At 46.6% G+C, this 21189-nt stretch overlaps 1 protein-coding gene across 1 annotated transcript in view; it reads right to left on the bottom strand.

The window, feature by feature from the left end:
• LOC131195097 (BPI fold-containing family B member 4-like) overlaps window positions 1–20292 on the bottom strand; it is a 30980-nt gene extending 10688 nt beyond the window's left edge. The window contains exons 1-15 of the mRNA XM_058176725.1: window positions 20181–20292; window positions 18188–18240; window positions 17944–18144; window positions 17298–17835; window positions 17049–17244; window positions 16218–16322; window positions 14967–15110; window positions 13794–13854; window positions 11821–11881; window positions 10956–11047; window positions 8859–9071; window positions 6959–7012; window positions 5511–5681; window positions 2873–2940; window positions 108–150 (exon numbers count right to left, since the gene is read on the bottom strand). Of these exons, the coding sequence (XP_058032708.1) occupies window positions 108–150; window positions 2873–2940; window positions 5511–5681; window positions 6959–7012; window positions 8859–9071; window positions 10956–11047; window positions 11821–11881; window positions 13794–13854; window positions 14967–15110; window positions 16218–16322; window positions 17049–17244; window positions 17298–17835; window positions 17944–18144; window positions 18188–18240; window positions 20181–20292 (2112 nt within the window). The remainder of the gene's footprint in view (window positions 1–107; window positions 151–2872; window positions 2941–5510; window positions 5682–6958; window positions 7013–8858; window positions 9072–10955; window positions 11048–11820; window positions 11882–13793; window positions 13855–14966; window positions 15111–16217; window positions 16323–17048; window positions 17245–17297; window positions 17836–17943; window positions 18145–18187; window positions 18241–20180) is intronic.
• Between the last annotated feature and the right edge of the window lie 897 nt (window positions 20293–21189).

Below are 21189 nucleotides of genomic sequence, written 5' to 3'. Positions count from 1 at the left end.
TCAAATCATCAAGGATGCAGGTTGAGTTGGCCTCTTCCATCCTACTTCTCCCCGAAAGAGGCACTGCCTTCCCCACACCCCGACAATGAGCCAAAATTTATCCTTACGTCAAATTTCCCAACGTTGGAGGAAACCAGTGTAACATGGGACCTGCAGGAAAAAAAGGAAAGTGGGATGAGAAGACGGAGAGATCTACAGGGAATCTTTGAGATGGTTGGGCTGGAGGGAAGGAGGTGTTGTGGCCCACCAGCAGCCGGTGGAGCTGGCAGCAGAGTTAGACAGTGAGGAGGTTGGGGAGGAACTTGGGCCAGTCCTGGGGGCTGGGAAAAGCTCAGACGTGGGCTCTGCATCGGAGGCAGAGAGGGAGCTAGACAGCAGTGAGGCAGAGGAACAGCTGGAGCCTGTTTCCACATGCAGAGCTGCCAGAAGACAAGAACAACTCAGAAAGCAGGGTCGACTCAGGAGTAAAGCCACACCTTGGAGAAGATTGGCCCCTCCCATAGGAAACAAAAGGGGAGCGAATGGGGAGGGGGCTTTTGCAGGAAACAATTCGGTTGGTTGGTCGTTTCAAGAGTGGGAAGATCTGTCTGTGAATCCCAGAGACTTTGTGACAGGTTTGCCTTCCTCTGAGTTTGGAAACTAGTTATCTGGCAGCTTTCCAAGCGAGATAAGGTTGGTGTTGATAAATATTCCTCTGAAAGACTGTTTGCCAGGCCTTGCTGACTGCGAATGAGAGGAATTCACAGTCGGGTAAATAAAAGGGATTGTGTTGTGACCAAGACTCTGCTTCCTGCTTTTTAGAGAAGCCTCGGTCAGAACAGGAGGGAGGATAAAGAGGAAAGGAAGGATGGTAAGTAGATAGTAGGAAGGGAGGGAGGGAGGAAGGAAGGAAGGAAGGAAGGCAGAAATAAAGAAAGGAAGGAAGGAAGAGAGGGAGGGAGGGAGGGAGGGAGCAGGCAGAATAGAGAGGAAAGGAAGGAGGAAGGAGGGAGGAGGAAGGAGGAGGAGGAGGGAGGAGGAGGAAGGGATGGAGCAGGCAGGATAGAGAGGAAGGAAGGAGGAAGGAAGAGAGGAGGGAGGAAGGAGGAGGGAGGAAGGAGGGAGGAAGGAAGGAGGGAGGAGGGAGGAAGGAAGGAGGAGGAAGGAAGGAAGGAAGGAGGAGGAGGAGGGAGGAAGGAAGGAGGAAGGAAGGAAGGAGGAGGAAGGAAGGAATGGAGGAGGAGGGAGGAGGAGGAAGGAAGGAGGAGGGAGGAAGGAAGGAATGGAGGGAGGAGGGAGGAGGAAGAAATAAAGAAAGAAAGGAAGGAAGAGAGGGAGGGAGGGAGGGAGGGAGCAGGCAGGATAGAGAGGAAAGGAAGGAGGGAAGGAAGGAAGGGAGGAAGGAAGGAAGGAAGGAAAGAGGGAGGAGGAGGAAGGAGGAAGGAGGAGGAGGAGGAGGAGGGAGGAAGGAAGGAAGGAAGGAAGGAAGGAAGGAAGGAAGGAAATAACATGGAGGGAAGGAGGGAAAAAATAAGGTGAAGGGAGAGACAGAGGCAAGGAGGCCGAGAAGGAAGGTATGGACAAATTAAGTCTTGTATGTGCACTTATATATCAATAAAATGCTACTGTTTGTGTGTAATCTTTAACTGGACAAAATGGTGCATTTTAGGGCAGCACTTTTTCAACCAAAATACCCCCAATGGGCCAACTTACAAAAAGCGCATAAAATCGGTGGCCCAGGTCTCTCCCATGGAGTAGGCAAACTGGCAGATTTTATGAAACCTTTCATGACATAAAACTTGTCACAGAGCAGCGGATGACATCCCACGAAAGGCCACGAAACATTTTGCGTGATCCACTCCTCATCTTTGACCGGAGCTTCTTTCGTGGCAGATCCATCTCTGAATACAGGCAGTCCTCGACTTACGACCACAAAGTGAGCCCAGAAAGCCAGACACCGGTTAAGTGAGTTTTGACCCCGTTTTAGGACCTTTCCTGCCATGTTGTTAAGTGAATCCCTGCAGTTCTTGAGTTACTAAGATGGTTGTTAAGTGAATCTGGCTTCCCCGTGGACTTCACTTGTCAGAAGGTGGCAAAAGGGGATCACGTGACCCCGGGACGCTGCCCCCGTCATAAATGTGAGTCAGTTACCAAGCGGCTGAATTTTGATCACGTGACCATGGGATGCTGCCACGGTCGTAAGTGTGAAAAAGGGTCGTAAGTCATTTTTTTTCAGTGTCATTGTAAGTTTGAACAGTCACTAAATGAACGGTTGTAAGTCGAGGACTACGTTATTGCATTCTTAAGTACTTTTATATACCAGAACACAATAACAGAGTTGGAAGGGACCTTGGAGGTCTTCTAGTCCAACCCCTGCCCAAGTAGGAAACTCTCTACTATTCTGAATAAATGGCTGTCCAGTCTCTTCTTGAAAACCTCCAGGGATGGAGCACCCACAACTTCTGGTGGCAAGCTGTTCCATTGGTTATAATAGAATCATAGGGCTGAAAGGGACCTTCGAGGTCTTCTAGTCCAACCCTCTGCTCAGGCAGGAAACCCTAAACTATTTCCAGACAAATGGTTGTCCGATCTTTTCTTAAAAACCTCCATTGATGGAGCACCCACAACTTCTGGTGGCAAGCTGTTCCACTGGTTAATTGTCCTCACTGTTAGGAAGTTTCTCCTTAGTTCTAGCTTGCTTCTCTCCAACCTAGAAGTAACGGGGAAGGGGAGAAGCTGGACCCCCTACCCCAAAGTCATCCTCAGAAGGGCCACTACTTTATAAAAAAAGATTGCGGTTAAGACAGCTGCCAGAGAAAATCCAATTAAAACCACTGAAAAATTTTCTTTAAAAAGGCATCGAGAAAGGGAAATAATAAGGGCCTCAACTTACTTGTCTAGCTGAGCGCTGATTTTGAGCTTGTTGTCTTCGACAGAAAATTTGGCCAGCAAAGAAGCATCCTAGAAGGACAGAAACAGATGCATTTTATCAATATCGCAAAGGTGCTTTTTCCCCAAAAACCACCTTTATTTTGTTTTTCCCCCCTAAAGAGGAATTATTGAGTCTGTTATTTGCACCTCTATAACCGTCTGGTTCGGTTCTGCAACCCAACAAGAAAAACACAGACTTCAGAGGATAATTAGAACTGCAGAAAAAATAATTGCTACCAACCCGCCTTCCATTGAGGACCTGTATACTGCACGAATCAAGAAGAGGGCCGGGAAAATATTTGCAGATCACTTGCATCCTGGACATAAACTGTTTCAACTCCTACCCTCAAAACGACGCTATAGAGCACTGCACACCAGAACAACTAGACACAAGAACAGTTTTTTCCCGAAGGCCATCACTCTGCTAAACAAATAATTCCCTCAACACTGTCAGACTATTTACTGAATCTGCACTACTATTAATCTTCTCATAGTTCCCATCACCAATCTCTTTCCACTTATGACTGTATGACTATAACTTGTTGCTGGCAATCTTATGATTTATATTGATATATTGATCATCAATTGTGTTGTAAATGTTGTACCTTGATGAACGTATCTTTTCTTTTATGTACACTGAGAGCATCTGCACCAAGACAAATTCCTTGTGTGTCCAATCACACTTGGCCAATAAAAATTCTATTCTATTCTATTCTAAAATCTGCAATGTTGGCCTAAGTGTGCAGGAATAAGATACACAGGACGTGTGCTTCGTTTAGAGACCATTCAAAGTTACAGCACCACACTTAATGACCATTGCAGTGTCCCCATGGTCATGTGATCAAAATTGAGATGCTTAGCAACCAACTTGTATTTAGGACTTGGGGTCACATGATCCCCTTTTGCGACCTTCTGCGTCAATGGGGGAAGCCAGATTCACTTAATGACCATGTGACTAACTTAACCACCATAGCAATTCACTTAACAACGGTGGTGAGAAAAGTCATAAAGCAGGGCAAAACTTGTTTAGTAACTGTCTCGTACTAAACTTACTAAAGTAACTTAGCCACTGAGATTTTGGGCTCGATTCTAGTCATAAGGGGCCTCTGTGGCTCAGACTGCTAAAACAGTCTGTTATTAACACAGCTGCCTGCAATTACTGCAGGTTCTAGTCCCACCAGGCCCAAGGTTGACTCAGCCTTCCATCCTTTATAAGGCAGGTAAAATGAGGACCCAGATTGTTGGGGGCAATAAGTTGACTTTGTATATAATATACAAATAGGATGAGACTATTGCCTTACACAATGTAAGCCGCCCTGAGTCTTCGGAGAAGGGCGGGATATAAATGCAAAAAAAAAAGAAAAGTCGAGGGCCAGTTATACATAGAAGCGAGGCTTTGGATGATGATCGGGCTAGCGTCAAATTTAGGCAGACCAGAATGCTGTACTAGTCCTCATGTTATGGCTATAATGGAGCCTGCCCATTGTGGTCATAACTCATGATGCTCATAAATTTTAATTTTTTGTAGCAATCCTTTAAACAAGTGCTGAGGTCTTTAAGTTTTGTTTTCAGCAAAAAAACCTGAATAATATTCTATGAATCGGGGGCTAAGGTGGGCAGCCAATAAATTTGATAAAAAAATTGATTTTATAACAATAACAATAACAATAACAACGAGTTGGAAGGGACCTTGGAGGCCTTCTAGTCCAACCCCCTGCCCAGGCAGGAAACCCTACCCCATCTCAGACAGATGGTTATCCAACATTTTCTTAAAAATTTCCAGTGTTGGAGCATTCACAACTTCTGCAGGCAAGTCGTTCCACTTATTAATTGTTCTCACTGTCAGGAAATTTCTCCTTAGTTCTAAGTTGCTTCTCTCCTTGATTAGTTTCCACCCATTGCTTCTTGTTCTACCCTCAGGTGCTTTGGAGAACAGCCCGACTCCCTCTTCTCTGTGGCAGCCCTGAGATATTGGAACACAGCTATCATGTCTCCCCTAGTCCTTCTTTTCATTAAACTAGACATACCCCGTTCCTGCAACTGTTCTTCATATGTTTTAGCCTCCAGTCCCCTAATCCTCTTTATTGCTCTTCTCTGCGCTCTTTCTAGAGTCTCAACATCCTTTTTACATCGAGGCAACCAAAACTGGATGCAATATTCCAAGTGTGGCCTTACCAAGGCATTATAAAGTGGCACTAACACTTCACGTGATCCCTCTGTTTATGCAGCCCAGAACTGTATTGGCTTTTTTGGCAGCTGCTGCACACTGCTGGACACATTTTATAAAGAATATGTCATAAAATGCGGTCACCTGACTCCAGACATAAATGCAGTGCCCAAATTACGGTCACATGGCTACGTGGGAGAGGGGCCTCGGTCATAAGCATTCCCCAAGTAGATCCATTGGAACTTCGAGCGGTCACTAAGCGGAGCATCATAAGTTGAGGACTACCTGGAACGTGACTCAGACGATTGAAAGTCAACTTGTTATGAGTCCGGATGAAATCTCTGCCTGTCACTCTTGCTCCCACGTTACCGAGGAAAAGGAACGGTCCGAAAAAACTGTTTAGAGAATCTCCCCGTCATCGTTTCATACTCACAATGTTCACAGTGCAGAGAGATTTCTCCTCGTCACCAGAGTCTATGGCCAAGATTTCTGCAGTGGCTTGAAGTTGGATCAAGCCCATGCCTTTCTGCAGCTTCACGGTGGGAGCCTCGGGGACCGAGACCTTCAGCAGGAGGGGCCGAGGCTCAGGGAATTTCTGGAAGATCTGGGGATCCCCCACAGAGAAAAGATACAAGATTAGGAGAGGATCTTCGCAGCTTGGGATTTAATCTGGGGTCCTGGGTGCTCTCTGAGCTTGGTGGGTTTCTTGCAGATGTTTCATGACCCAGCTAGGGAACATCATCAGTGCTAGAAGGAATGGCGGGTTGTGGAGAAGGAGAAGTGGAGGAGGGGCAGAGGAGGAAGAGGACAAGGAGGAAGGGAGGAGAAGGGGAAGGAAGAGGAAGAGGAGAAGGATTTTGGGGTCCTTGGTGCCCTCTGAACTTGGTGGTTTTCTTGCAGATGTTTCATGACCCAACTAGGGAACATCATCAGTGCTAAAAGGGAGGCGGGGTTGCAGAGAAGGAAAAGGAGAAGGAAAGGGAGGGGCTGGGGCAGAGGAGGAGGAGGAGAAAGAGGAGGAAGGGAGGAGGAAGAGAAGGATTTTGGGGTTTTCTTGCTTACATTTCAATGCCCAATTAGGGAACATCATCAATGCTAGAAGGAATGAGGGGTTGTGGAGAAGGAGAAGGGGAGGAGGGGCGGAGGAGGAAGAGGAGGAAGAGGAGAAGGATTTTGGGATCCTTGGTGCCTTCTAAGCTTGGTGGATTTCTTCCAGATGTTTCATGACCCAACTAGGGAACATCATCAGTGCTAGAAGAGAGGCAGAGTTACAGAGAAGGAGAAGGAGAAGGAAAGGGAGGGGCTGGGGTGGAGGAGGAAGAGGAAGAGGAAGAGGAGGAGGAGAATGAAGGAAGGAAGGGAGGAGGAGGAGAAGGATTTTGGGGTTTCCTTGCTTACATTTCAATGCCCAACTAGGGAACATCATCAGTGCTAGCAGGGTATTGGGGTTGTGGAGAAGAGGAGGAAGAAGAGGAGGAGGAAGAAGAGGAGGAGGAGGATGACTGTGCGTCTTCAGTGCTTGGTGGTTTTCCTGCAAGAAGGGCAGGTGGGTTGGGAGGAGGAGGAGCTTCGTTGTTTTCTCACAGACGCTTCATGACCCAACTCAGTAACATCAGTCGTCCTAGAAGAGAAAGGATCTACTCTCTGTTTATACATCCAAGTGCCCAATACCAAGCACACCCACCCACCCACCCACCAATACAGAGAGTGCAAGCCCCTTGTGCATAGGACACCTCCATCCCCCTCCCAGGCGCGACTGCCGAGCCAGAGATACAACAGGAAGGACACACTGGGTGCAGGCTATTCATGCACATCAATGCTCAGCCGAGTTCTGAAAGGCATCGTTGTATTTATTTATTTTCCAAAGCCGAGGAGACTTACCGCTGGAATCAGTGCCCCAAGAGTCGAGGTTACCAGGGGAGGAAGCTCAGGGTACTAGGAGAAGGAAACACAATAAGCCATAAGTGTAAATAAATAATTGTGATGTGTTATTTATTTCTCGCTACAAGGGCTTCGGTCTCCTTCCAAGGGATCCAGAATTTAGCCCATTCCCTCTGATAAGGCTTGTAAGGCTGGCAGAGCTCGTTTTAGCCAAAGAACCATCATTTCGGTAAAGAAACAAAAATACTCTTCATTTTGCTTTTAAATGTTTTTCCTTTGGGACTCACATCCTTCCCTACAATTCCAGGAAGATTACCAGATAGCCTCATCCAGGAACTCAACCAGACCAGGGGTAGGTTCAGGACAAATCTCCCTTATCTTGTTGCTCATAAATTAGCTAGAATGTTTTGCGTATTTAATTACCAGCCTTTTAATTTAGGGACAGAAGAGTGAGGGGTGTAATATTTTAGAATTAACTCCATTTTTCTCTGAGGAACGTTCTCTACCAGAGGTAGAATCATAGGGTCATTGGGTTGGAAGGGACCGTAGAGGTCTTCTAGTCCAACCCCCCGCTCTAGCAGGAGACCCAATAACATTCCAGACAATTAGCAGTCCAATCTCTTCTTCAAAGCCTCCAGTGATGGAGTGTCCACAACTTCTGAAGGCAAGTCATAACATAACATAACATAACAACAGAGTTGGAAGGGACCTTGGAGGCCTTCTAGTCCAACCCCCTGCCCAGGCAGGAAACCCTACACCATCTCAGTCAGATGGTTATCCAACATTTTCTTAAAAATTTCTAGTGTTGGAGCATTCACAACTTCTGCAGGCAAGTCGTTCCACTTATTAATTGTTCTAACTGTCAGGAAATTTCTCCTTAGTTCTAAGTTGCTTCTTTCTTTGATCAGTTTCCACCCATTGCTTCTTGTCCTGCCTTCAGGTGCTTTGGAGAACAGCCCGACTCCCTCTTCTTCGTGGCAACCCCTGAGATATTGGAACACAGCTATCACTGTGTTGTTCCACTGAATAACGGAATAATGGAATTAAAGACATTGTGTTGTTTTTTTCAACTTTTAGAATATAATAGGAGCTAGAAGGAACCTTGGAGGTCCCTTCCAGCTGCCCTCCAACTGTTCAAGCAGAAGACCCTATACCATTTTAGACAAATGATTGTTTTAAACAAATGACTATCAAGAGGACTGTCTCCTCTTAAAAACCTCCAATGTGGAGCACTCACGATTTCTGGTGGCAAGCAGTTCCTCTGGTTAATTGTCCTCACTGTTAGAAAGTTTCTCCTTAGTTCCAGGTTGCTTCTCTCCTTAGTTAGTTTCCATCTGGTGCACCTTGTTCTGCCTTCCGGTGCTTTGGAAAATAGGTTGACCCCCCTCTTCTTGACCCCTGTCCTGTCACCCTTAATCCTTAATTTTTAGACTAGACATACCCAACTAGATGGAGCTAAGCAAAGTAGGATCCAGATTACAGGATTCAGAGGTCAGAAGAACCCCTTTTTAGTCCTAAGGGTGTTTTTTCAAGAGGCAGCTGGACGTTCTGGTTTTTCTCTGAAGATGTTTCGCTTTTCATCCAAGAAGCTTCTTCAGCTGAAGAAAAGCTGAAGAAGCTTCTTGGCTGAGAAACGAAACGTCTTCAAAGAAAAAACCAGAATGTCTAGTTGCCTTTGGGACAACCATGACCTGGATGACTGAGAAGCTCCATAGAAATCCCCTCTTTAGGACTCAAGGATTCAGTTGTCTGAAGTTCTAGATTTCTCAATGCGCCGAGGAGCCACCTTCTTCTGTGACCAACTTGAAGGCTACCAAGATCTTGGACTTCCTGGCCAACAGTGTTGATAAAGGCTGCCCTATCAAGTCTTGAAATTACGTTGAGAACCAATCGAACTCACCATCCCATCGGAGAGGTCAAGGTTCAAGACCCCTTGTTTCTGCAAAACGCCCAACACGGAGCTGAGGAAGTTGACCGACAGTCCCAGCTGAGAGTTGGTTGTATCTTCCATGGGTGGTAGAGGTGGCATGGGCACCCTGGGTGGCATAGGGGGAGATTCTGGCTTGCCCAGGGGGTAGTCGATGATGGGGCCAACGGCGTTCCCAACCACAGTCTAGGAGGAAGAGATAAAACAATGATGGAGAAGGATTTTCATGTTACAGGTAGTCCTCGATTTACAACCGTTCATTCAGTGACCAAAGTTACAACGGCACTGAAAAATGTGCCTTCTGACCGTTTTTCACACTTGTGACCGTTGCAGCCTCCTCAAGGTCACGCGATCAAAATTCAGACACTTGGCAACTGACTCATTTTTATGACGGTTCCGGGGTCACGTGATCCCCTTTTGTGACCTTCTGACCATCAAAGTCCATGGGGGAGCCGGGTTCACTTAACGACCGTGTGACTCACTTAACAATTGCTGTGACTCACTTAACAATGGTAGCAAGAAAGGAAGGTCTTGAAAGGGGCAAAATTCATTTAAGAAATGTCTCGCTTTGCAACAGAAATTTTGGGCTCAATTGTGGTCATAAGTCAAGGACCTAAGAGCATAATTGCAGTCATACAATTTGTTACTTTGTTAGTATCAGTCTTGGTTAGTTGCTTCTGACCAGTTGTGTGGTGGCCTAGAGTTGGAGCTCTCACCTCACAATCAGGCGGCTGTGAGTTCAATACTAGGTATAAGTGCACTAACGTGCCTATCATCATTGTATTTTATTCTCTTATTCTTGTTCTCATTTTTGTTTGACAAATTCAAATGAATGAATGAATGGCAGATATATCTCTCTCTGGGCACATTGAGAATATATCCTTGATATCCTGGGTCTAGAAAACTTGGAACTTCGTCGCCTTCGACAGGACCTGGGTTTAGCTCATAAAATCATCCGTTGTAATGTCCTTCCTGTCAATGACTTTTTTAGTTTCAATAACAATATCAGAAGAGCTACCAACAGATTTAAACTCAATGTCAACCGCTCCAGTTTAGATTGCAGAAAACACGATTTCTGTAACAGAATTATATATGCTTGGAATGCATTACCTGACTCTGTGGTTTCTTCTCATAACCCCAAAAGTTTTACTCTAAATCTATCCACAGTTGACCTCACCACTTTCCTAAGAGGACTCTAAGGGGCGTGCATAAGAGCACAAACGTGCCTACCGTTCCTGTCCTATTGTTTCTTCCCCTATATATATATGTGTGTTTATAGTACCTTGTTTCTCCTCATATATATGTTTATATATTATATAATCCTTTATGTAATACTTGTATATATTGTTACGACAAATAAATAAATATATATATCTCCTGAACAAAATTCCACATTGGCAACAGGAAAGGCATCCGGCCATTAAACACTCTGCTAGCTACATTCAGTTGCCGAGACTCCAACCTGCAAGGGATTATGGGGTCGTTAAATGAAGATGAGTCTTGGTTAGTTGCTTTTATGATTTGCTGTGTTGTAAAGAACTGGAATTACTAAGAGAACTACTACTGGTCTAATTTTATTGGAACTAGAATTACCATCATTCCATTTTCTCCATTGGAAGCAGGGGTGAAATCCAGTAGGTTCTGACAGGTTCTGGAGAACCTGTAGCGGAAATTTTGAGTAATTCGGAAAACCGGTAGCGGAAATTCTGAGTAGTTCGGAGAACCAGCAAATACCACCTCTGGCTGGTCCCAGAATAGGGTAGGAATGGAGATTTTGCAATATCCTTCCCCCAGGATTGGGGAGGGAATGGGGATTTTGCAGTATCTTTCCCCTGCGACACCCACCAAGCCATGCCCGAGCCACGTCCACCAAGCCACACCCACAGAACCAGTAGTAAAAAAATTTGAATTTCACCACTGGTTGGAAGTGCTACCTAATGAGTCCAAAATGCAGACCCCAATATCTCTGAAACTACGATGAGAGTTGATTCTATAATTCGCAAGACCAGTTGGTGGCACCAGAAGGCAAGTGAAGCAATGCAGCAGAGCAAACTCCCATTGAAGACTTACATTTAAATCAATCTCCAGGAAATGTCCAGTGACCAATGGCAGGCTGGAGACCGTATACTGGACGCTTCCCAGTATGCCCAGAGGAACCAGAGCTGTAGAAAAACGAGAAGGTCAAGAGATACCATGGAACGGGTGCCATCACTTGACAGCGCCCTATATTGGCATTATCAAGTTGCTTATCCTTAGAACAACATGGTCTGGGCTTTCTAGATGCCATCTTCAGCTACATTTCTCTTCTGAAGATGAGAAAGAGGAGGAGAGAGGGGAAGGAGAAGAATGAGGAGGAAAGGAGGAGAAAGAAGAAGTGGAGAGAAGAAGGAGAAGGGGAAGAGGAGGAGAAAGAAGAGGAGAAGGAGGGAGGAAGGAGAAGAAGAGAAGAAGGAAAGAAGAAAGAAAAGGAGAAAATCAGAAGGAGAAGAAGAGGAGGAGGAGGAGGAGGAGGGGAAAAGGAGAAGAACAAAAGAAGGAGGAGGAAAGAGAAGGAGAAGAGAAGGAGAAGGAGAAGAGGAGGAGGAGGAGAAGAAGAAGAAGAAGAAGAAGAAGAATCCAATCTTTCAATGATATAGAACTGAGAAAAAACGTTGGTTCCTGGTCTATTTCCACCAGTGGTGGATTGCCCCCAGTTCAGACCGGTTCGCAAGAACTGGTAGTAAAACCAGCAGGAGGCTCCGCCCACCGACCAGGATGTCATCAGAAAGCTTCTGTGCGTGCGCAGAAGTGTTCACGCAAGCGAGCGAAGCAAGCGCGCGCGTGGTCCCGTTGCGAACCGGTAGTAAAGATAAGTAGAACCCACCCCTGGTTTTCATTCTCTCTACCATGAAGAAGAGTTTTCAAATTTATGGGAAGAAGAAAGCACAAAACTCACAATTCACAAGTCCAAGCTGGTCATTAACAAGGCCCAGGACAACATCAAGGACGGGACAAAGCTGGAAAATTTAAAATGTATGTGACTTCCTTGCAACAAATGTCAGGAGACAAATTAGCAAAAGAGATAAAGAAACTATGCTATCCATGATTATCTCCACCTCTTCCGTCCTTGCTAGTTTCTTCATTGTATGGAAGAAGACAGTCAAGGTCACAGGCGCACCTGGACAAGTTTTGTGATTGTCCCAAAGGTGCTTTTTTTCAAGAGGCAACTGGACTTTCTGGTTTTTCTCTGAAGACGTTTCGCTTCTCATCCCAGAAGCTTCTTCAGCTCTTGCTGGATGGTGGGGAATGGAAGGATTTCTACTCCTTGCAGACAGCTGGTCATTTGCATCCTTTTAGAGCAGGGGTCTCCAACCTTGACAACTTTAAGCCTGGAGGACTTCAACTCCCAGAATACTTTGCTGGCTGGGGAATTAACGGGAGTTGAAGTCCTCCAGGCTTAAAGTTGCCAAGGTTCGAGACCCCTGTTTTAGAGGGTCGTTGAGGCCACTTGTGGGGTTTGTCTGTGCTTTAAGGGTCACCTGAGCGGTGCAAATGGGTGTGGCGCCTTCTTGGAACTACTGAAAGGACTGTGTTGTAGATTGGAGGTAGATGATGTCGTATCCCTCCCCCTCTGTCGAGAGAGGGGCTGTTCAGTTTGGACACAGATGGCCCCTGTCGTGTCCCACTCCTCCGCTGACGGCCGGGTCAGGGAAATCCGAATCAGGCGTGCCTCTGCAGCTCTGCCCAAAGTCCTAGCAAAGTCCTCAGAGCAGGCAGGAGACCAGAAAGTGACTTCAGCAAGATAAGTTTGACTTTGCCTGACTCAGAGACTGCCAGAAAGCAGATCCTTTATATAGGCCATGGGGTGTGGCTCCATGACTCAGCACTCATTAAGGCCTGCCCCTCCCTTCCTTCTGTTGCCTCCGCCTATCCAGTCTTCTGATGCGATGGTCACTCCAATCAGCTGTTGGAAGTAAACTTTCCTCAGGCTCACATGCTGTGGAGGAGGGGGAGGGGTCTAGCTGCTCCGTTTGCCTGGGCATGGAGCCAGGGCTGGAGCCGGGGGATGCTCCCTCCTCTGCAGCCTGCTTGGGCATGGAGCCAGGGCTGGGACCAGGAGGTGCCCCCTCCTCTGCAGCTTGTCTGGGCATGGAGCCAGGACTGGGGCCAGGAGGCATACATTCCTCCGTGTTCGGGAGCAGATAAGCAGACCCCGGCTGCGGTGAGAGCGGACAAGACACAACAGCCCCTTTGACCCCTCTTTCAAACTAGCGGTCCTCTCTGCCCAAAATATGGACTTTACTGTCTTCAGAAGAGTGGCCCTTATCTTTTAAATGAAGATGGACTGCTGAATCTAATCCTGATGGGTTTGTTCTGCTATGTTGTGCCATGGATTTGTGAAGTGGTTGTTTTGTTTCCCCAATGTAAGATCTGTCTTCGAAGAAAAACAAGAAAGTCGGGTTGCTTCTTGAAAAAGCACCTTTGGGACAACCATGACCTGGATGGCTGAGAATCTCCATAGACATTAAGTTTTGTGATTGGGAGCCTTTGAGTCCTGGTGGGGCCTTTGTCACCACACAAAGGCCCCACCACCTGGGCCTCTGTGGCTCAGACTGGTAAGACAGTCTGTTATTAACACAGATGCCTGCAATTACTGCAGGTTCTAGTCCCACCAGGCCCAAGGTTGACTCGGCCTTCCATCCTTTATAAGGTAGGTAAAATGAGGACCCAGATTGTTGGGGGCAATAAGTTGACTTTGTATATAAATATACAAATAAGATGAAGACTATTGCTAACATAGTGTAAGCCGCCCTGAGTCTTCGGAGAAGGGCGGGATATAAATGCAAATAATAAATAAATAAATAAGCAAGTCTTGTTGGGTTTATGGTTCTGAGCTACTTGCCTGTCCAGTCCGATCTCCTCACTTACCAGATCAGGAAGGAGCCTGTTAAGGACACGGGCTAATAAGTTGTCCACAATTGGAAGAAGGCTGCAGAGAAGAATGAAACAAGGACGTGAGAAACATCTCCGGTTTAACAAATTGGCAGAAGAACTTTTGGGGAACAAAGTGGTATCTCCCTTAGCACAGCTGCTGGCTCTGATTGAGTCAGATCTTCTCATTTTAGCTCCCACAAACCTTCAAGGTTTCTCGCCAAGAAAGAAACATCAAATTGAAAAGTGTGTCCAGGCTCTTGATCTCCCTCCTCTAAGTTATGGTGGACCTGATGTTCAAAAGACCAAGAGAGATAGCCTTGAGGATGGCCTTCAGCTCTTCTTGGAGGAGGCAAGAGTTCCAGGGGCACATGGGAGCTATCCATGTATGGTCCAAGAAGACCTTCTCCAACTGAGCGCTTCAGATAATCTTTGCCTAATTTTATGCCACCTTACGAAGCTGTGAAAACACACAAAAGGTTGCTAAAAATTCAAACCCACTTTTAATTGTGTGTTGATGGGTAAGGAAGTCAGTAGAAAGAGTTATTGTTGGCACACATGCGATTTTTTACAGAATTAGTGGGCATAATTAAAGGGGAAACCTAAATGTTGGCCTTCGAGTTGGCTAAAATAAACACAATTGTCCTCATAGGTAGTCCTTATTTAACGATGGTAACTGGGACTGAAAACTCTACCGTTAAACAATGTGGTCATTAAGGGTGACTTCACACAACTGCAAAGGCAGTTCCAGCAATCCCAGTTATTTTTGTTAAGCGCATCACCAAGGGCTGTTAAGTGAGGATCTGTTACTTGCAATTTCCTGCCGGCTTCCCCAGTGACTCTGCATGTGGGAAGCCGGCAGGAAAGGTCGCAATGGAAATCACATGAGTATGGAATGCCGCAATGTCATAATTGCAAGCTGGTCAAAGAGTGCATAAATTGTGATCTGGTGACCACAGGGACACTGCGGCAACCGCAACTATGAAGCGTCAGACACAAATCGCACTCATTCAGCACTGTTGCTATTTTGAATGATTGCTGAATGAGTGGTTGTTGTGAGGTCTACCTGTATTTAGATCACAAGCTATAATAAGCACGAACAAATGTTACAAATGAAAACGTGAAGGTGGTCAGGAAGGTGAGGGCACAGGAGGGACTGATGATGCTCACCCTCTAAGAAGCCTAATTTTAATGCCTCCCAGGAGCGTGTCACAGTGATCAATCACCAACGTAGGGTAGCCAATGCTGTCCATTGTCAGACGGACGATGGCTGTGATGTTCACTTCCACGGCAATGTCAAGCAAACCAAGGAGGCTGAAACAGAAGGGAAAAGAAAACACTGTCCAGGTCATCACCCAGGGTTTGGTTTGTGGGGTCCTGGGTGCTCTCTGAGTTTGGTGGTTTTCTTACAGATGTTTCATGAACAACATGTGGAACATCTGCAAGAAAACAACCCAGCTCATAAAGCCCCAAGGACCTCACAAACCCCTTCCTCCTCTTCATCTTCCCAAATCCCACGCTCTTCTAGCACTGATGATATTCCCTAGTTGGGTCATGAAACATCTGCAAGAAAACAACTCAGCTCAGAAAGCACCAAGGACAATCCGCCCCCTCCTCCACCTCCTCCTCCTCCTCCTCCTCTTCCTCCTCCTCCTCCTCCTCCTCCTCTTCCTATCCACAAATCCCAGTCTGTTCTAGCATTGATGATGTTATCTAGTTTGGGTCATGAAACAACCAAGCTCAACACAAAGGGCCCCACAGTCCCTCCTCCTCCTCCTCCTCCTCCTCCCTCCCTCCCTCCTCTCCCTCTCTTCCTTCCTTCCTTCCTTCCTTCCTTCCTTCCTTCCTTCCTTCCTTCCTTCCTTCCTTCCTTCCTTCCTTCCTTCCTTCCTTCCTACCTTCCTCCTCCTCCTCTCCACAAACCCTACTTCAACAACAACAACAACAGAGTTGGAAGGGACCTTGGAGGTCTTCTAGTCCAACCCCCTGCCCAGGCAGGAAACCCTACCCCATCTCAGACAGATGGTTATCCAACATTTTCTTAAAAATTTCCAGTGTTGGAGCATTTACAACTTCTGCAGGCAAGTCGTTCCATTTATTAATTGTTCTAACTGTCAGGAAATTTCTCCTTAGTTCTAAGTTGCTTCTCTCCTTGATCAGTTTCCACCCATTGCTTCTTGTTCTACCCTCAGGTGCTTTGGAGAATAGCTTGACTCCCTCTTCTTTGTGGCAACCCCTGAGACTGCTATCATGTCTCCCCTAGTCCTTCTTTTCATTAAACTAGACCTACCGAGTTCCTGCAACCGTTCTTCATATGTTTTAGCCTCCAGTCCCCTAATCCTCTTTGTTGCTCTTCTCTGCACTTCCTTCTAGCACATGTTAATGTAGCTCTCTCAACCGTTCACCATACATTCTGCTTACCTCTTCCCATTAAGTGCCACTCTGGTGTACAAATCCAAGTGAACCCCAATGCCAGGTAGAAGCCTCAGGTTGATCTTGGGAAGGGTCAGTTCCACAATTCGCAATCTGCAAATAGAAGCAGTGACAGAGTCAATAGCCATCGACTGTAGAGGAGCCAGTTTAGGCTGGAAATCAGAAAGGCTCCTAGCTAAATGCACATCAGGTTTGATGTCCACCGTCCAATCCCAAATTATGTTTCATGTTACAATTAGATAATTTTAATTTATATGTTTGTTTTATCATATTTATAGCTTGTCCCAATTATTCAAATCCCAAACAAGAGACCAGGATAGGAAACAATTAAAATCAAGACAACAGTCCATAAAATGGTGACTGTCCACTCAAAACCTTCATCTTTGACCAAAACCGATGAAGAAGGTAGTCTTAAGTATCTTCTGGAACAGGGTTCTCCAACCTTGGTCCCTTTAAGACTTGTGGACTTCAACTCCCAGAGTTCCTCAGCCAGCAAAGCTGGCTGAGGGACTCTGGGAGTTGAAGTCCACAAGTCTTAAAGGGACCAAGGTTGGAGAACCCTGTTCTGGAACGTTGGAACACTTTGGACCAAGTGTACCTCCGGGGACAGACAGTGAGGAAGTCTGCTAGAAAAAGTTCTAGTACTCTTAATTTGAGTTAAATTTTGGAAGCTGCAACACATTAGATGCCTTGCAACGCATCCAATGATCACCAGCCTGAGAAGCATGTCACCAGCAGATCATTCTTTTACTTGCCCAAGGATACAATTTCTATAGCTGGGGTCCCTAGGAAGAGAATAAATCAACAAGACGTTCTTACCCCGTCAGCCCTTGGACTGTGCTGAGAAGACCTCCTTCCCCAAGGATGCCGAGGACTCCACCTCCACCAAGTAGGCCTCCGTTGCCCAGCAGGCCTCCATTGCCGAGGAGGCCCCCACCGCCACCAAGAATTCCTGCAGTGCCAAGCAGACCTCCATCACCCAGCAAGCCTCCTTGACCCAGCAGACCTCCGGCACCTGGACCTCCACGGTTGCCACCCGCAGCAGCATTGATGCTCCTCCCTCTAAACAAGCCTCCAGGGATCCCACCAAGAGGTACCCTTTGTCCTGCTCCACCACCACCACCAAGCACACCTCCAGGAAGTCCTTCTCCTCTTCCACCTCCTCTTGCTCTGCCACCACCAAGCACACTTCTAGAAAGCCTTCGTCTACCACCACCTCCTTCTCCTCCACCACCACCAAGCACACCTCCAAGAAGTCCACCACTTCCTTCTCCTCCGCCACCACCAAGCATACCTCCAAGAAGTCCTCCACCATCTCCTCCTGCAGCACCACCACCAAGCACACCTCCAAGAAGTCCTTCTCCTCTACTACCTCCTCCTCCTCCTCTTCCACCACCACCAAGCACACCTCCAAGAAGTCCTCCACCACCTCCTTCTCCTCCACCACCAAGGACACCTCCAGGAAGTCCTCCTCCTCCACCACCATCACCTCCTTCCCCTCCACCACCACCAAACACACCTCCAGGAAGTCTACCTCCTCCTCCACCTCCTCCTCTTCCACCACCACCAAGCACACCTCCAAGAAGTCCTCCACTACCTCCTTCTCCTCCACCACCAAGCACACCTCCAGTAAGTCCTCCTCCTCCACCACCACCACCTCCTTCTCCTCCACCACCACCAAACACACCTCCAGGAAGTCTACCTACTCCTCCACCTCCTCCTCTTCCACCACCACCAAGCAGACCTCCAAGAAGTCCTCCACCACCTCCTTCTCCACCACCACCAAGCAGACCTCCAAGAAGTCCCCCTCCTCCTCCACCACCAAGCACACCTCCAAGAAGTCCTCCTCCACCACCACCTCCTCCGAGTAAGCCTCCCAAGAGGCCTCCACCCCCGCCGCCCCCCAGGAGGCCTCCTAGTAGACCACCGTCGCCACCACCTCCATTGCCAAGGGGCACTTCTCTCATGGCGCCTTGAAGGGCGTTGCTTTGGGCCATCGAGTTGCTGACAGCTGGAAAACAAAAGAAGAAGGAGGTTGCACATAACAACAGGGACGGACAAGACAATCCTTCTTGGCTCTTTGGGGATTAGCAGGTTCCACATCTGAGGTGCCCTTTTATAAATAAGACCTAGTTTTTATTTCAAGAGCAGTGGAACACCTTCCATTGCTATCTGTCTCTTTCCTTTCTTGCCCCAAAGATCAGGAATAGAAGGATGTCCTTGATGGACAGTCCAACCAGAGTGATTTTGAGGTTGAGCACTTGCTTTACATGCAAAGATCCCAGGTTCAACCCCCAGCATTTCCAAATAGGGACCTTCTCTACTCCTGAAGACCATTGACAGTCCACCAGCTTGCATCAATGGGTGTTAGGTAAAGCAGAGTAGACAGTACTAGATGGAACAACGGTTTGATGCAGTTGAACATCCAGTGTTTGGTAGTGGGAAGTAAACAACATAAAAGAAACCATTAAAAATGTGGAAACCGTCCATGAAAAAGCTGGATGTCCACTCAAACCATCATCCCTGACCATCTCTGAAGAAAGACAGTCTTCTGGAGCAATTTTTTTAAGCATATTTATGGTTTGTCCTCAGTTCCTGAGCCAGTAGACAAGTCTAGGAACCACTTAAAATCATGAGAACATTAAAAACTGGACGTCCACTCAAAGCCTGACCATTCCTGAAGAAAAACATTCTTTAAGTGTCTTCTGGAATGTCAGAAACACTCGTGTTCCATGGTCATGTTGTCGGGAGATGATTTTAATTTATTAATTTTAATTTAATTTATTTGAATTTGTTTTGGCATAGTTCTGGCTTGTCTTAGTCAGACCCTGAGCAATAGACAAGTACAGGAAACAATGAAAATCATAGGAGGTGGTCGCTAAACAGTTGGATGTCCACTCAGATCTCCATCCCTTAGCAATCCTGAAGAAAGATAGTCTTAAATACCAATAAAGTAACATATTTATAGCTCAGGGTTGAAATGATGGGTCCTTGGTGCTCCCTGAGTTGGTGGTTTTCTTGCAGACGTTTCATGACACAACTAAGTAACATCATCAGTATTAGAAGGGAGGAGGGTTTGCACTGATGATGTTACCTAGTTGGGTCATGAAATGTCTGCAAGCAAACAGCCTGTCAACTCGCAAAGTATCCCTGGTCTGCTCTCGAGTGACCATAGGCAAGGGGGATGGGAAACCAGCAAAACAGCATGGCAGCCAAAGACAGGAGCACATTCCAGACATATCTTTCTCAAGGCTGTCTCCCAGGGTTACTCACACTGGCCGGAGGGGAGTGATCTCTACAACCAGTGAAATTGCTCCGTTGGTGAATGTGATTGATGACATACCCTGGGGTAGGGGGAAAACAGGGTCATGATTGGGGCTGTAAATTATGTGGGGTCAGAGTTGGCTTCATTTGTGAACATGCCGACATGAAGCTCCTAATAAATAACTGGATTTCTTTTGAAGCTTGGCTCGAGGCTCATGATTTAATTAGGGCATCTATCAGAACCCTGACACAGCCCAGCTCAGAGAGCACCAAGGCCTCCACAATCCTCCTCCTCTTCCTCCTCCTCTGCCTCTCCATAAATCCCACTCCCTCCTAGCACTGATGTTGTTACCTAGGTGGGTCATGAAATGTTTGCAAGAAAACAGCCAAGCTCAGAGAGCAACAAGGACCCTGCAAAGATTTAAGTGTCTTCTGGAATGTCAGGATACTCAAGACCATGTGCACCTCTAGGGGTAGCGTACTCCCCAAAGAGGAGGATCTACTACCAAAGGTCCTAATTTATTTTTAGCTGGAATTAAATGATGGAAACATCTATGCATCTAATGATCACCAAGTCAACATCTATTCTCTGTCATTTGCCTGAGGAGGTCAGTTCTAAAGCTGAGGGGCCCCTGCTAAACAAATTTATTTGAACTCCTTGTTCCTTGCTGGCTTTCTTGGACTTACCATTATGCAAGACGCCTGAGTTGATTCGGATGACCGCGTCAGTTGGAAGGAGTTGACTTTGGGAGGGGGTCAGCAAAGCACAGACCACGAGAAAGCCCCAGGCCGCTAACATCTTTGGTCAAGTGGGACCTGCTGAGATGCAACTGGAGCTGAGTACAGACGTCCTCTCAAAATTTCTAATTAGCGGGGAGAGAAACCGAGTGGAAGATTTCTCTGAAGGGGAACCTGGCCAACCAATTTTGAAGAGCTCCAGAAAAGAAGGAGATATTTCTGAAAAAGGCTACCAGGAGAACTTCTTCTTGAGATCTTCGCTGGGGATTGAATGGAAGACCGGAAGTCTCCAGAGGTGGCAAACCATAGCAAATCGTGCCAAAAGGTGCTTTTTCCATAAGGCAAGTGGACTTCCTTGTTTTTGTTTTTCCTTGAAAACTTTTCACTTCTCATCCAAGAACTGAAGAACTTCAGAACTGAAGAAGGTTCTTGGATGAGAAGTGAAGGATTTTCAAGGGGAAACACCCTCCCCACAAGAAAGTCAAGTTGCCTTTTGGATGATGGAGAACATCCATAGACACATAACAAATTGTGCATTAAAAGATAAGACACTTGGCCACCTGAGCACTCCTTGGCCACCTCACTGCTGTGGCCAAGAACATCAGATCCATTGGTGAAAAGTCCTCTGATAATTTTTTATAACTCCATTAAGAGCCTTTTCCTGAAACTGAGTTATATTTATAATTATAATAATATCTCAGGGGCTGCCCCAAAGAAGAGGGAGTCAAGCTATTCTCCAAAGCCCCTGAAGGCAGGACAAGAAGCAATGGGTAGAAACTAATCAAGGAGAGAAGCAGGGGGTTGGACTAGAAGACCTCCAAGGTCCCTTCCTACTCTGTTATTCTATTCTATTCTAATTGGTAGTAGATCAACCTTTCGGTACCATATACTTTCTCAGTAGGAATTGAGAAAAGGAGATAAGATTGTTAGACGGACTGTATCAACTCCTAAAATTTAT

This window comes from Ahaetulla prasina, chromosome 3, assembly GCF_028640845.1.
Source record: "Ahaetulla prasina isolate Xishuangbanna chromosome 3, ASM2864084v1, whole genome shotgun sequence".
Lineage (NCBI taxonomy): Eukaryota > Metazoa > Chordata > Lepidosauria > Squamata > Colubridae > Ahaetulla > Ahaetulla prasina.
The sequence above is the reverse complement of the archived record's forward strand: the minus strand, read 5'-3'. Positions and strand labels throughout refer to the sequence as shown.